This window comes from Bubalus bubalis, chromosome 3 (genome assembly GCF_019923935.1).
Source record: "Bubalus bubalis isolate 160015118507 breed Murrah chromosome 3, NDDB_SH_1, whole genome shotgun sequence".
Classification (NCBI taxonomy): domain Eukaryota; kingdom Metazoa; phylum Chordata; class Mammalia; order Artiodactyla; family Bovidae; genus Bubalus; species Bubalus bubalis.
The window spans coordinates 147,377,044-147,393,684 of record NC_059159.1 but is presented as its reverse complement, the minus strand read 5'-3'; the positions used below and the strand labels follow the sequence as shown (position 1 = coordinate 147,393,684).

Sequence of the window (16,641 nt, the reverse complement as noted above, 5' to 3'; positions counted from 1 at the left end):
TATTTTCTCCCATTTTGCAGGGTTTTGTATTATTTCTCTGATAGTGGACTTTGAAACACAAGTGTTTTTAATTTTAATGAATTGCAGTTTATTTTTCCTTTGGCTGCTTGTGCTTTGTGTGTCATATCTAAAAATCTTTGCCCAACCCAAGATTACAAAGAATTACTCTTTGTTTCCTTTCTTCTACTAAGAATTTATAAATTTTGCTCTTAAATTTGGGCCTGTAATTAATTCTGAGCTAATTTTCACACATGTTGTGAATCTGAGGTCTGTCATCATTCTTTTACACATGTCTATCCAGTTGTGCCATCACCATTCACTAAAAAAGACTATTCTTTCCCTACTGAATTGTCTTGGCACTTTGTTGAAAATCAATGAACCATAATTTAAGGTTGTCCACCCATTTTTTAGACTAAGACACTGAAATGCTAACCAGAAAGAAAAAAAGTGAAAGTGTTAGTTGCTCAGTCATGACCGACTCTTTGCAATCCCATGACTGTAGACTGCCAGGCACCTCTGTCCATGGAATTCTCCAGGCAAGAATGCTGGATTGGGTAGCCATTCTCCAAGGGCTCTTCCTGACAGAGGGATTGAGCCCAAGTCTCTCTCATTACAGGCAGATTCTTTACCATATGAGCCACAGGGAAGCTAATTGAAGCACTGTGTAAATAGGCCTGGCTTCTTGACTCACAGTGGGCTTCACTCTATAATAATCAGACATGAGTTCATCTGTGGAAACCCTAAGCTCAAAATTTTCTGTTTTTATTCTCTTGACTTCGAGTTTCACCAAAGAGAACTCCTTTGGTATATATGAGGTATAAATCTGGTTTCCAACTTTCTCTAAGAGCTGAGACGGAGGAAATGGGATCAGCATCCTACTATTCATTATAAACATTTTACTTACATTCTGTTTTCAGAAGGGCACCCATTCCCTAACACATCCTTCGGACTTTTCATTTATATTTAGCCTTTCCAGAGGGTAAATCTCCATCTTTCTGCAAGTCTACCAAGCTAGAATCTGAGTGACGATGAGTGGTGTGGCTGCTTGCAATTTTCTTGGGAAATTTTATGTATATGCTTAATTACTGTAAAAAAATTAACCAGTACAATTTAAAACTAATGGATTAGAGGAGAAGAGTCACAATCATCTCAACAAATTTAACAAAATTTAATACTCTGATTTTAAAACTAACAAAAAGTTGCCTTAGCAAATTAGGATGAGAAAGGAAGGCCTGTAACACCATACAGATTATCCCTTAAAAGCTATCAGGAACAGGACACAGAAGTCTTTGTTACCACTCCTATTCAACACTGCATACAAAGTATCCCAGCCAGTGTAATAACACAGAAACAAGAAGAATATGATGCTCTTCATGACAGAAATGAAAACTCTCTGGTATCTAGAGATAAAGCTATTAAAAGATATGCAACGTCAATTTCCTGGCTGTGATACTGTACTACAGTCAAGCAAGATGTTACCACTGGGGGACATGATGAAGGGTATATGAAATCTATCTGTATTATTTCTTATGACTTCATGTGAATCTATCATGTTTCAAAACAAAAAGTAAGAAAAGTTAAGCAAAATCTTTATGAAAAACATTATCCAATTTTTCTCAGAAACATGAAAGACCTAAATATACAAGTTATACATAAGATACATGGTGATGAGATTCAGTATTAGCAATATGCCAATTCTTTCCAAATTAATCCACAAATTCAATGCATTACTAGTCGAAAGTTCAAATTCATTTTCTGGTCAAATCTGATCAGCTAAACCTAAACTATTAGTGAAGAGTCAAAAAACAGCCTAGACAATTCTGAAGAATAAGAAGGTTAAGGATCCATGCTAGCCAAGACCTATTATTAACCTAGTGGTATAAATGAAGTTCCTGCATAAGAAGAACAAATAACTCTGTGGACGGAGGTTTGTAACACTGTACAGGAGGCAGTGTCAAAAACTATCCAAAAGAAAAAGAAATGCAAGAAGGCAAAGTGGTTGTCTGAGGAGGCTTCACAAATAGCTAATGAAAGATTAGCAAAAGGCAAGGGAGAAAGGAAAAGATATGCCCAACTGAATGCAGAGTTCTAGAAAACAACAGGGAGAGATAAGGGCTTCTAAAATGAACAACACAAAGCAACAGAGGAAAACAGTACAATGGGAAAGACTAGAGATCTCTTTAAGAAAACAGAAGATATCAAGGAAACATTTCATGAAAAGATGGGCAGGATAAAGCAGAGAAACAATAAGGACCTAACATTAGCAGAAGAGATCAAGAAGAGGTAGCAAGGAGATGGCAAGAGTGAATGTCGACATTCTAGGAATCAGTGAACTAAAATGGACTGGAATGGGTGAATTTGACTCAGATGACCATTATATCTACTACTGCAGGCAGGAATCCCTTAGAAGGAATAGAGTAGCCATCATGGTCAACAAGAGTCTGAAGTGCAGTAGTTGGATGCAATCTCAAAAACGAAAGAATGATCTCTGTTCGTTTCCAAGGCAAACCATTCAATATCACAATAATCCAAGCCTATGCCCCAACCAGTAATGCTGAAGAAGTGGAAGTTGAATGGTTCTATGAAGATCCACAAGACCTTTTAGAACCAACACCCAAAAATGATGTCCTTTTCATTATAGGGGACTGGAATGCAAACGCAGAAAGTCAAGAAACACCTGGAGTAACAGGCAAATTTGGCCTTGGAATACAGAATGAAGCAGGGAAAAGGCTAATAGAGCTTTGTAAAGAGAACGCACTGGTCATACCAAACACCCTCCTCCAACAACACAAGAGATGACTCTACACATGGACTTCACCAGATGGTCAACATTGAAATCAGACTGATTATATTCTTTGCAGCCAAAGATGGAGAAGCTCTATACAGTCAGCAAAAACAAGACTGGGAGCTGACTGTGGCTCAGATCATGAACTCCTTATTGCCAAATTCAGACTTAAATTGAAGAAAGTGGGGAAAACCACTAGACCATTCAGGTATGACCTAAATCAAATCCCTTATGATTATACAGTGGAAGTGAGAAACAGATCCGATAGATAGAGTGCCTGATGAACTATGGACTGAGGTTCGTGACACTGTACAGGAGACAGGGATCAAGACCATCCCCATGGAAAAGAAATGCAAAAAAGCAAAATGGCTATCTGAGGAGGCCTTACAAATAGCTGTGAAAAGAAGAGAAGTGAAAAGCAAAGGAGAAAAGGAAAGATACAAACATCTGAATGCAGATTCCAAAGAATAGCAAGGAGAGATAAAAAAGCCTTCCTCAGTGATCAACGCAAAGAAATAGAGGAAAACAACAGAATAGGAAAGACTAGAGATCTCTTCAAGAAAATTAGAGATACCAAGGGAACATTTCATGCAAAGATGGGCTCGATAAAGTACAGAAATGGCATGGACCTAACAGAAGCAGAAGATATTAAGAAGAGATGGCAAGAATACACAGAAGAACTATACAAAAAAGATCTTCACGACCTAGATAATCACGATGCGTGTGATCACTGACCTAGAGCCAGACATCCTGGAATGTGAAGTCAAGTGGGCCTCAGTAAGCATCACTACGAACAAAGCTAGTGGAGGTGATGGAATTCCAGTTGAGCTATTTCAAATCCTGGAAGATGATGCTGTGAAAGTGCTGCACTCAATATGCCAGCAGATTTGGAAAACTCAGCAGTGGCCACAGGACTGGAAAAGGTCAGTTTTCATTCCAATCCCAAAGAAAGGCATTGCCAAAGAATGCTCAAACTACTGCACAATTGCACTCATCTCACACACTAGTAAAGTAATGCTCAAAATTCTCCAAGCCACGCTTCAGGTATATGTGAACCGTGAACTTCCAAATGTTCAAGCTGGTTTTAGAAAAGGCAGAGGAACCAGAGATCAAATTGCCAACATCCACTGGATCATGGAAAAAGCAAGAGAGTTCCAGAAAAACATGTATTTCTGCTTTATTGACTATGCCAAAGCCTTTGACTGTGTGGATCACAATAAACTGTGGAAAATTCTGAAAGAGATGCAAATACCAGACAACCTGACCTGCCTCTTGAGAAACCTGTATGCAGGTCAGGAAGCAACAATTAGAACTGGACATGGAACAACAGATTAGTTTCAAATAGGAAAAGGAGTACGCCAAGGCGGTATATTGTCACCCTGCTTATTTAACTTATATGCAGAGTACATCATGAGAAACGCTGGACTGGAAGAAACACAAGCTGAATCAAGATTGCCGGGAGAAATATCAATAACCTCAGATATGCAAATGACACCACCCTTATGGCAGAACGTGAAGAGGAACTCAAAAGCCTCTTGATGAAAGTGAAAGTGGAGAGTGAAAAAGTTGGCTTAAAGCTCAACATTCAGAGAACTAAGATCATGGCATCTGGTCCCATCGCTTCATGGGAAATAGATCGGGAAACAGTGGAAACAGTGTTAGACTTTATTTATTTAGGTTCCAAAATCACTGCAGATGGTGATTGCAGCCATGAAATTAAAAGACGCTTACTCCTTGGAAGGAAAGTTATGACCAACCTAGATAGCATATTCAAAAGCAGAGACATTACTTTGCCAACAAAGGTCTGTCTAGTCAAGGGTATGGTTTTTCCTGTGGTCATGTATGGATGTGAGAGTTGGACTGTGAAGAAGGCTGAGCACCGAAGAACTGATGCTTTTGAACTGTGGTGTTGGAGAAGACTCTTGAGAGTCCCTTGGACTGCCAGGAGATCCAACCAGTCCATTCTAAAGGAGATCAGTCCTGGGTGTTCTTTTGAAGGAATGATGGTAAAGCTGAAACTCCAGTACTTTGGCCATCTTATGTGAAGAGTTGACTCATTGGAAAAGACTCTGATGCTGGGAGGGATTGGGGGCAGGAGGAGAAGGGGACGACAGAGGATGAGATGGCTGGATGACATCACAGACTCTATGGACGTGACTTTGAGTGAACTCTGGGAGTTGATGATGGACAGGGAGGCCTGGTGTGCTGCAATTCATGGTGTCGCAAAGAGCCGGACACGACTGAGCAACTGAACTGAACTGAACTGAGCAAGAATATACAGAAGAACTACACAAAAAGGTCTTGACCCGGATAACCATGATGGTGTGGTCACTCGCCTAGAACTAGACATCCTGGAGTATAAAGTCAAGAGGGCCTTTGGAAGCATTACTACAAAGTTAGTGGAAGTGATGGAATTCCAGCTGAACTATTTCAAATCCTAAAAGATCATGCTGTTAAAGTGTTGCACTCATATGTCAGCAAATTTGGAAAACTCAGCAGTGGTCACAAGATAGGAAAAGGTCTGTTTTCATTCCAATCCCAAAAAAGGGCAATACCAAAGAATGTTCAAACTACCCTAACACTGAGTTCATTTCACATGCTAGCATGGTTATGCTCAAAATCCTTCAAAGTAGGCTTTAGCAGTACATGAACCTAGATACATAAGCTGGATTTAGAAAAGGCAAAGGAACCAGAGATCACATTACCAATATCTGTTGGGTCATAGAGAAAGCAAGAGAGTTCTAAGAAAAAAAAATCTACTTCTGCTTTATTGACTATGCTAAAGCCTTTGACTGTGTAGATCACAACAAAATGTGGAAAATTCTTAAACAGACCAGACCACTGCACCTGTCTCCTGAGAAACCTATATGCAGGTCAAGAAACAACAATTAGAACCAGACATGGAATAATGGATTGGTTCAAAATTGGGAGAGGAATACAACAAGGCTGTATTGTCACCCTGCCTATTTAACTTATACGTGGAATACATTATGCAAAATGCCAGGCTCGTTTAACCACAAGCAGAAATCAAGATTGCTGGGAGAAATACCAACAACTTCAAATATGCAGATGATACCACTCTAATGGCAGAAAGTAAAGAGGAACTAAAGAGCCTCTTGATGAGGGTGAAAGAGGAGAATGAAAAAGCCAGCTTGAAACTCAACATTCAAAAATTAAGATCCTGGAATCTGGTCCCATCACTTCATGGCAAACAGAAGGGTAAAAAGTGGAAGCACTGACAAATTTTGTTTTCCTGGGCTGTAAAATCACTGTGGACAGTGTCTGCAGCTATGAAGTTAAAAGACGCTTGCTTCTTGAAAGAAAATCTATGAGAAACTTAGACAGTATATAAAAAGCAGAGACATCATTTTGCCAACAAAGGTCCATATAGTCAAAGCTATAGTTTTTCCAGTAGTTGTGTATGGATCTGGAGTTGGACCATAAGAGAAAGCTGAGCTTCCCAGAATTGACGCTTTTGAATTGTGGTGCTGGGTAAGACTCTTGAGAGTCTCTTGGACTGCAAGGAGATCAAACCAGTCAATCCTAAAGGAAATCAACCCTGAATATTCATTGAGGACTTATGTTGAAGCTGAAGCTTCAATACTTTGCCACCTGATTCAAAAAGCCAACTCACTGGAAAAGATCCTGATGCTGGGAGAGACTGAAGGTAAAAGGAGAAGGGGGCAGCAGAGGATGAGGTGGTTAGACAGCATCACTGACTCAATGGACATGAATTTAGCAAACTTAGGGAGATGGTGAAGTACAGGGAAACCTGGTGTTCTGTAGTCCATGGGGTTGCAAAGAGTTGGATATGACTTAGCAAGTGAACAACATAAACGAGGTTCTGGCACAGGGAGAACAAATATACCAAAAGAACAGAAATAAAGCCAGAAATAGATCTTATATAAGGGAACTTAACATATGAAGGCTTCCCTGGTAGCTCAGATGGTAACGAATCTACTTGCAATGCAGGAGACCCAGGTTCGATCCCTGGGTCAGAAAGATCCCCTGGAGAAGGATATGAAAAAGGAGTCCGACACGACTGAGTGATGAACATGACATATGAAAGTAGGGAAATTTCCAATCAGTAGGTAAAAAATGGATTATTTCAACCAATTATGTTGGGACAAGTGACTGTCATACAGAAAACAGGCAAATTAGACATCTGTGGTAGGAAGGATTTTATGATCATAACATTAATGATTGGTAAGTTTGATTTAAGAACAAGTAAAACTTTCATAAGACCAAAGAAATTCACCCAAGTGAAGAATACAAGCCTCTCCCATGTCAGACCAGAAGTAGAAGGACAGTCTCAGGAGAATGTTGCTCAGTGGTGTCTGATTCTTTGCGACCTAATGGACTGTAGCCCTCCAGGCTCCTCTGTCCATGGGATTTCCCAGGCAAGAATACTGGAGTAGGTTGCCATTTCCTTCTCCAGGGGATCTTCCTGACCCAGAGACTGAACCCACATGTCCTGCATCAGCTGCACTGGCAGGCAGATTCTTTACCACTAAGCCACCTGGGAAGCTCTCTCAAGAGAATATGCTGCATCATATTTTATAAACAAATACTGAAAACTTTCATAGCAACAGGCATATTGTTGTAAAAGTATAAATATAAGCAAAGGAACATCCACCAACTTCAAGATTGTAAATAGTAGTAAAACCACGTATCGGGAGGGATGTGTTAAAACCATGTATCTGGAGGGCTGACTGTAATTTAGTTGTAGGTTTCTGACTTCATGGAGGGTCAGCACCCCTGCCATACTGTTCAAGGATCAACTATATTTCTAATGCTCTATTTCTTTTAAAAAACAGATTTGAAGTAAACAGCAAAATGTTAATACCTATTACTTCTTGATGGTGGATACTATGTGTCTATTATTATTTTCTCTATACTGAAATAGAAGAACTAAAAATATAAACAGATAAAACACTGGAAGTCCAGGAGGGACTAGCGTGAGTTGAAGTTTCATAATTCATACTGTGAGAGTCAATAGGGACTGTCTGTCTATACTAATCAATCAAGAAACAGTGGTGCAAGCATACCATTACTATCTACTTATAAAGATCTACAACAGATCTAAAATCAGAAACAAACCAGGTGGGAAAGAGGAGGAATGCTGTTTTTCATTTCACTGTCTCACCATCTGAAATATTATATGTCTGTATTACTTTGAAAAATAAATATGTTTTAAAGAGACAAACTCTGAAACCCAAACTGGAGACTATTAAAGAGCATTTCCAGTCTCCAGAAATTTCTGAACGTCTTATTTCAGTTAAAAAGGGAATACTATATAAACCAACGTATACTTTGCTGAATTTACTTTCAGGAAACCAAACATCAGTCCTTGACTAACAAAACCAATTTACCCTGAAACAATGTTGTAGTTGAGAGCAGGATGGTCTTTTGAGACAGGCGGAACAAGAGGCTCTGGTTGCCACTCTTCAATCAATTCTTCCTTTTCCTACAAGAGAAAAGCAGTTAAAATACAGTGCAGTGCTACTTACTGGACAGCAACTCTAGCAGTATCTAAACTGTTTGTTGTAATGATGCCATCGTAATGAACACGCTGCTAGAAAGAGGTCCAGATGCTGTGGCTGGAAATGACACTAAATCACCACTGAGTTTTGTGCACTTAACCCCTCACCTCTTTCCTCAACTCAGACTAAAGGCTCTTTTCCCATGAAAACTTCCTGGGTGATGGAAAATTTTTTTAATTTTATTTTTGTTCAGAATTTCTCACTGTAGGAAGTATAACTGCTACTGATGATAAAACAAAAAGTCTACAACACAAAGACAAGAAGCATCACTGCAGGTTAAGTGACCTCAGCCTCTTGCAAAAGATTATAGACAGCCACACCTTAGGTTCTTATAGACATGACAGTCATAGGAAGGGATCAATTAGACTACAAAGCACTGTTTCTATAAGCCACTGGCAAGGATTCAGAAGCAACTGAAATATATCAAAAAGACTCTCTAATATTGATTATCATAATAGGATTTAGTTGTTTGGAAATTTCTCACAGAAAGCCACTTTATTCCTTTTACCCGTTATTTCTTGCATTACAGGTATTTTGACTATTTTGAGTTTCCTATCCTTTCTTGAACCAGAAAAGGAAGTGTAATTTTGAAAATGTACTCTGGATGTACACGATGAGATGAGGCACACTGATGAACATGACAGAGACAGGAATTCTAGCCTTAGATAAGCCCACTCTTAATATTTCTATTTCCACACTCCTGTTAAATGCTTCTGTGTATGTTTCTCCTAATAGACAACTCTAGGGCATGGCCAGGAACATACTCACTTAAGGCTCAGGAACTCAAAATTGCTTAGCTGAATAAATCAACTGCATGGAAGAACAGTATCCTGAACAAGCCTAGAGCACGTGTGATACATATACACAGTCCACTCGCTACCATGGAGACAGATTTCAGAATCAATTCAAGACTGCCTGGTATTCAAGAGACTCTGCACATCTGCAAAACTGAGAAGGGCATTTCTTCTTTGCTGCCATTAAGTTAAGCTTTAGAAACGCTCACACAGTTGTTGTTTTTCCTTCCACAGCTTTTAGGGTAAGATGTCAGTGACTACTAAATCTTGCTCTAGGTAAGCTTTGATTTTAGAGGGTTATCCTAAAATTATGTTTAGGCATTATTCTTTCAAAATGCACATTTGTGTGAACTGATATGCTTAAACTTAAATTAAGAATATTAGGAATGATCAACCCCTTAAACAGCTGGGCTAGAAATCTGTTCCATGGCCATGTAATCATTCATATGGAGTTTCTAAATACCAAGGGAAAAAAAGAAGACAGGATTTCTGGGCTGGAGGACTCAATCTTACTGTAATACTATCAAAAGAGTGTTCTATGGTACACTAATCCCACAAGGATTAGTGTGCCATAAAAAAAGGCAGGGGTGGGGATCTGTGGTCAAGTTTAGGGTATTTCTCCAGAGGTTCAAATAGCCACTGGTGTACAAAAAACCTTTTATATAAGAAATCATGCAATGAGACACCTCTTTAGTTTGCTTTACTCAGGTTTCCTAAACTTATTTGCCCTAAGAGTCACTTGCTGCATATCCCCTAGAGGGGATACTGTCTGACCCTCTCATGATAAACATTAATGATCAAGACAGCAGGGGCCAGCCAGTGAAAACAAGGCAACACTTGCCACACTGCTGTAATTCTATTCCACTTGCACCTTCTCCTGTGAATGCTCCAGCAAGCAAAGAAAAGAGCAGTGTCCATCTTTGTGCTACACTTAACGCTGCCTTGTGAACTTCTGAACTGAAGTTTTAAGCACTTTTGTGGAATCTCTAACTGTACTTGTCTCTAAGTATTCTGGCATATTGCTATAGAGGCTGGACAGGGAAACAATCAAAGTCACAGAAACCATGCTGCAGTCAAAACTGCTCTTCCCCTCTCATACCTGGGGCACAGTTACTCAGTGTTCCTACCTGCACGAGAAGGTGGGGGATTCCACAAACCCCTTGGTCCTCCATACTAACAGCGCCCAGAGGGCAGCACTGAAAGTCCTCTTGACACTTCTTCCTAAGGTTTGCCAAACTTGGGCTTGAGCTGGGTCCTTTACCATACAGAACACATCAAAATTCGCTTTGGGGTGGGAAGGTGGAGAGTGGTGGGATGGAGAGGATTCTCTCCGACTCTGAATCTCCTTAATGAAGACCACAGGGAAAACTTTCATTCACACTTCAGAAACAGTGCTGCTTTTCCCAAGCAACTCATGTAACCTTACAGGTGGACACTGGCAATTCAGCAGTAGCCCAAGTTTCCCTTCCAGCATCTAGTATGTTTCCAGACTGCTGTTTACTCCTAGCAAAATATAAAGGCCTGTAACATGGTACTCCTTTGGGCACTTACTTTATCCCTGGATTCCTTGTAATTTGTTTACCCTGATATTTCATTCCCGTTTTCCTTACATTCCAGAAAACATTTTAACATATATATATATATAGTTGGGCCACCACAAGTCCTTTTTGAAAGATGTAGCAACTATAATTGGAGAAGGCAATGGCACCCCACTCCAGTACTCTTGCCTGGAAAATCCCATGGATGGAGGAGCCTGGTAGGCCGCAGTCCATGGGGTTGCTAAGAGTCGGACATGACTGAGCGACTTCACATTCACTTTTCACTTTCATGCATTGGAGAAGGAAATGGCAACCCACTCCAATGTTCTTGCCTGGAGAATCCCAGGGGCAGGAGAGCCTGGTGGGCTGACGTCTATCAGGTCACACAGAGTCGGACACAACTGAAGTGACTTAGCAGCAGCAGCAGCAACTATAATCATACACCAAATAATAAAATAGAAATTTAACTTCTCACCTTGAGTGTAAGATCAGATCGTTCTTGTAATTTGTAAGTTTTAGAGAAAAGAAGTCTGATTATCCAGAGTATTAAAATTCCTTCTAAAATAAGATGATAAGCAGGAGCCTAGGAGTCAAAAGCAAAAGTAAAACAAAAACAAGAAATAAACAAATATTTCCAAACCTGCACATATAACTTAATGCACCTGCATATACTACTACCCATGACCCTTACAAAACCTATTTATTACTTCTGAAGATTTACTTCCAAAGCTCACTTTATTTCTGCTCATTCCATTTCCCATTTCTAACAGAAGGCATTTCTCCTAACATGAAAAATCTCTAGAACTGCAGCTTTAAACCATCTTTAGGAATAAAAATTAATTTTTAAAATAAAATCTGACACAGAATTTCAATAATTAAACAATATTAACTATCAGATCCTTCAGGTAATTTGTATTTTTACTGGCAGGAAATGACTGTAACTAACAAACATTTTGCAGCGTCACAAGCCTTCTGTCACCTTCACATATCACGGATGAACTGAGAATTATTTGGAAACCAGTTTCCACAATTTTCAAAGAATTTTGCAGATCTTACTACATTTTCTGTATCCCTGATAATCCTCTTTAAATTCTCCTTGGAACATGGCAGAAAGACTTTATTAATGCTTAAAGAAACAGCATGTCTCTTTTCTACCAGAGTTTTCCAAAAGTATGTAGTGTTTTCCATGTCAACAGGCAAAAAGTTACCTTAATGAAATTATCCATGTCAGGTCTTCTTTTCAACTGTACATTTCCAGGATAAAGGCCAAGCTAGCTGACTTTTATGTTTTATACAACTAAACATACCAAGTGCATGTAGAAGATTCCAGATATCAACTAAACCACCATCAGTCAGTTATGGAGTGCTGTATTCCAATAGGTTGTCATTGGAAAGTCATTTAAAAGAGGTATTTAGAAATGTAAATACAAACTACTGTAAAGCATTAGACAGAAAGTGATGAGTCACAGTAGTTCAAAAAATTCTGAGGTGGTGACAGGGAAACTGATGACAAATGCATACATAAACTTTCAGATCACTGCACAGCTACCTTTAAAACTCCATACATGTTATCTACGTATAGGTACACAACAAGACTCCTTAAATTCTACATCCAAGGTACACAGAAATTAGAAGCAAAACCAGAAATCTCTCTAAGATTATTTTTAAAATTTGCTGATCCCTCCTGAATATAATTCATTTAAGAATAAGGGCTCTACTAAAAAAAACCCTTTTGGTTTTATCAATAATTGGATTATAGCTGACAAACAAATATCCAAGTCACTAGTTAAACATTCCACCCCACAAAGACATCATCCTAAGAAAAGCTGAAATGTCTACTGAATTAATAAAAATTATAAATGCAGGTTCTTTTCTTCCCTAGGAAAGACATCCAAGACTCCTCTCAAGGCTCACTCATGGTCAGTACTAAGGTATGAGAAGTTACATAATCGAAGGGCAGTCTTCAGAAAGACAGCAACAATATACAGTAGAAGTTATTCATTTCTGTAACACAAATCTTAAATTTCACTGGCTCTTCTTAGTCACTGATAGCTCAGTTGGTAAAGAGTCCGCCTGCAATGCAGGAGACCCCAGCTGGATTTCTGGGTGGGGAAGATCCGCTAGAGAAGGGATAGGCTACCCACTCCTGTATTCTTGGGCTTCCCTTGTGACTCAGCAGGTAAAGATTCCACCCGCAATGCGTGAGACCTCAGTTTGATCCCTGGGTTGGGAAGATCCCCTGGAGAAGGGAAAGGCTACACACTCCAGTGTTCTGGCCTGGAGAATTCCAGGGAGTCGCAAAGAGTGGGACAAGACTGAGTGACTTTCACAGTCACTATGATTAACCTATGGTTGGACATCTCCTAAGCCATATTCTCTTTCTCAACTGTTTGTTTTTTCCAAAAAGTCCTGATGGGTCCTGATGCATCTTTCATCATCACCGCTGCCAGTAAGTGCAATATTAAGTTTTAAGAAAATTATCTAAAGAAACTGAGATTCACTCTACATGAATGTGAGATCCATAAGCACAGCAACTTTTACCTGTTCGCTCACTGCACTGCTTCTAGCATTTACATCAGTGCTGCCCAATACTAGAGTCACTAGCACCATTCAACTATTTAAATACACATCTAACTTGAATGAAAAATTCAGTCCTTTAGCGGTACTAGCCACTTTTCAAGTGCTTAACAGCCACATGTGTTTAGTGGCTACTGAACAGCTCAGGGAACAAGCAGAAAGTTCTACTGTACAATGCAGGGAAACTCACTAAATGTCGAATGAACGTTTTACACAAGAACGACATTTAAATTTTATATTATCTTACTACCTGAAATGGCTGGCCTTTCAAAAAACATCCCTTAACTAATCTTTCTTCAACGATTTACTAAAGTATCTCTGCAAGACAGAAAATGGGACGTATGCGGAAGAATGGCTATTTCATATTCCTAAATCATTCGGCTTCCTTTCCAACAAATCATTCGGCTACCTCCCAACAAAAACAAACTCCAACTTATTATTTTTTCCCCTATTATCTGCTCCACAGTTTCAAGGACCTGTCTTCCCTAGGACTTCTCCAGACTGAGATTTTCCATTCTACTTCCATCTCTCCCGTTTTAACAGTTCTGGCTTTTGACTAGTCTCGCTCCTGTATCCGGACAAGACCTGGAGAGGGCTCTCCGCTAGCTGGAAAGCAAATCGAGACCCCCCAGTTCGGCTCCCACCCGCGCCTCCCTACATTCTGCCGCTGGGAAATATGTGCCTCTGAGCCCTTCCAGGGAGCGACGCCGAGGGTCCGGGCGTGACTGGGCCAGGCCCGCCTAGGCCCTCAGCACAAAAATCCACACAAAACGTCCCACTTCCCCAGGGTTGGGTGTGGTCGTAAGCCCTTGAAGTCGCCAAGCTCACCTCGTAGAGCGCCTGGACCATCTCCACCAGCACCCACTGCTCCGCGACGGTCGCCATAGTTCGCGGCCGGGGTTCCCTTCCGGAAGGCAGATGGCAGGCCCTTCAGATACTGAGCGGCGCTGCCCAGTGACGTCTAGGAGCCCGGGAGGCGGGGCTGCCGGGAGTGGGCACCGCCTTCTCGCGCCTGCGTTTTGGATGGCTGGCAGCTGCGACATCTGAGGGAGAATTAGCATGGTGTAGTGAATGTTGACTTCAGGATCTCCCTAGGGTGTGGGGAGTGGTGAGAATCGGCAGGCTGGTCCCCGCAGCATGTGTTCACAGCCAGGCCATTAACTGCTGGACCCCATGCTGGGCTCTTGGGATGGAAGGGTTGTAATAAATGACCCTCACGCTTGGTAGGTAGTTGGGTTCAGGGAGTTATTAATGTAATCGCAAACATATTATTTACTTTTAAATTATGTAAGTAATGCAAGAATGCATTATAATTAAAAAAAAAGACAACTCTTATTATTACCATTTATCATGTAAGGCTTTGTACGTATTAAGCCGTATAGCAGTTAGCTGTGGAACCTTCAAGAGTGTAGGTATCCAAACGTGATGTGTGCATATTTCGGTTGAATTTCTTAAATATAACTGGGAGCATAGGGATAATACTGTTGCACAATTGTCTTCTATTCTTTTTTCTTTTTGGGGCTATAAATTTTATATTTATGATCAATGAAGACTATTTATTGTAATTTGTGTGTATTTCTCATTGCATTTTATTTAAACATTTTTCTTTTGGGGGGCTTCCCTGGTGGCTCACTTTCTCCCCACCCTCCCCCCCCCCCCCCCCCCCCCGCGCCGACCACCACTTTTTCTCCTATTACAAACAATGCTCAGTAACCATGGATGTGTGTATGTCTTTCTGTGCATATTGGGGTATTTCCAACAAGTTTCCTCAAAGTCAGATTTTACTCAGTGTGCATGTTAATGTCAGTAAACACTGCCATACTGCTCTCCAGAAGGGCTCAATCAATATTAAATATTTGAAAGTGTTGTTATTCTGTTGTTAGTCGCTAAGTCCTGTCTTTTGAGACTCCATGGTCTGTAGCCTGCCACGCTCCTCTGTCCATGGGATTTCCCAGTCAAGAATAATGAAGTGGGTTGCCATTTCCTTCTGCAGAGGATCTTCGTGACCCCAGGGAGTGGATGTCACCTGAAGTTTTCAAAGGTGATCTAAATATAATCTGGGGGGACAAATGATTTAGATGAAAATAAATGAGATAAAACTTTAAAATATCTTCCAAAATCATTTGGTAACTTAAAACTGTACAGCTTTTCTGTAAATAAAATTAAATGATGAATATTCATCAAAAGTCTAGATCATTTCCAAATATGGTAAAATATTGAAATATTAATTGCTAAAGTCTCTTACTTATTTTTGTCTTTTTATTATAGCAAAACTAAATATGTTTAGATTTATTAGAAACATGTCATGTACCAGATTTAAAAAATTATTATGTTATGAGGAAATGTATATTTCTGGAAATCATGAAATGTATTCACAAGGTTGCCAACCAAAAAATACTGGTATAACAAGCAGTTCACAATCGCTTACTGCTGTTTTCTTAGAAATTAAAGTTTCTAAGGGTTCAGTTCAGTTCACTTAAGTTCAGTCGCTCAGTCATGTTCGACTCTCTGCGACCCCATGAATCGCAGCGCACCAGGCCTCTCTGTCCGTCATCAACTCCCAGAGTTCACTCAAACTCACATCCATCGAGTCGGTGATGCCATCCAGCCATCTCATCCTCTGTTGTCCCCTTCTCCTCCTGCCCCCAATCCCTCCCAGCATCAGAGTCTTTTCCAATGAGTCAACTCTTCGCATGAGGTGGCCAAAGTACTGGAGTTTCAGCTTTAGCATCATTCCTTCCAAAGAAATCCCAGGGCTGATCTCCTTCAGAATGGACTGGTTGGATCTCCTTGCAGTCCAAGGGACTCTCTTCAAGAGTCTTCTCCAACACCACAGTCCAAAATCATCAATTCTTCGGCACTCAGCTTTCTTCACAGTCCAACTCTCACATCCATACATGGCCACTGGAAAAACCATAGCCTTGACTAGACGGACCTTTGTTCGCAAAGTAATGGCTCTGCTTTTCAATATGCTATCTAGGTTGGTCGTAACTTTCCTTCCAAGGAGTAAGCGTCTTTTAATTTCATGGCTGCAATCACCATCTGCAGTGATTTTGGAGCCCCCAAAAATAAAGTCTGACACTGTTTCCACTGTTTCCCCATCTATTTCCCATGGAGTTATGGGACCAGATGCCATGATCTTAGTTCTCTGAATGTTGAGCTTTAAGCCAACTTTTTCACTCTCCTCTTTCACTTTCATCAAGAGGCTGTTTAGTTCCTCTTCACTTTCTGCCATAAGGGTGGTGTCATCTGCATATCAGGTTATTGATATTTCTCCTGGCAATCTTGATTCCAGCTTGTGCTTCTTCCAGCCCAGCCTTTCTAAGGGTTAGGAATTCTAATTAATATGCAATTAAAATTAATAAGGAAAACATCTTCCTATGTATGGAAAAAATGTACAAGGA

At 40.2% G+C, this 16,641-nt stretch overlaps 1 protein-coding gene across 3 annotated transcripts in view; it reads right to left on the bottom strand.

Moving 5' to 3' along the window:
* Positions 1-14,221, bottom strand: part of SPTLC1 (serine palmitoyltransferase long chain base subunit 1) — a 68,286-nt gene extending 54,065 nt beyond the window's left edge. For 2 of the 3 annotated variants that reach the window (XM_025282099.3, XM_006067980.4), the window contains exons 1-3: positions 14,066-14,221; positions 11,136-11,243; positions 8,158-8,252 (exon numbers count right to left, since the gene is read on the bottom strand). In XM_025282099.3, the coding sequence (XP_025137884.1) occupies positions 8,158-8,252; positions 11,136-11,243; positions 14,066-14,122 (260 nt within the window). In that variant the 5' untranslated portion in view covers positions 14,123-14,221. Of the gene's footprint in view, positions 1-8,157; positions 8,253-11,135; positions 11,244-14,065 lie in introns of those variants that run through there. The other variant, XM_044940317.2, reaches the window with a different exon arrangement.
* Between the last annotated feature and the right edge of the window lie 2,420 nt (positions 14,222-16,641).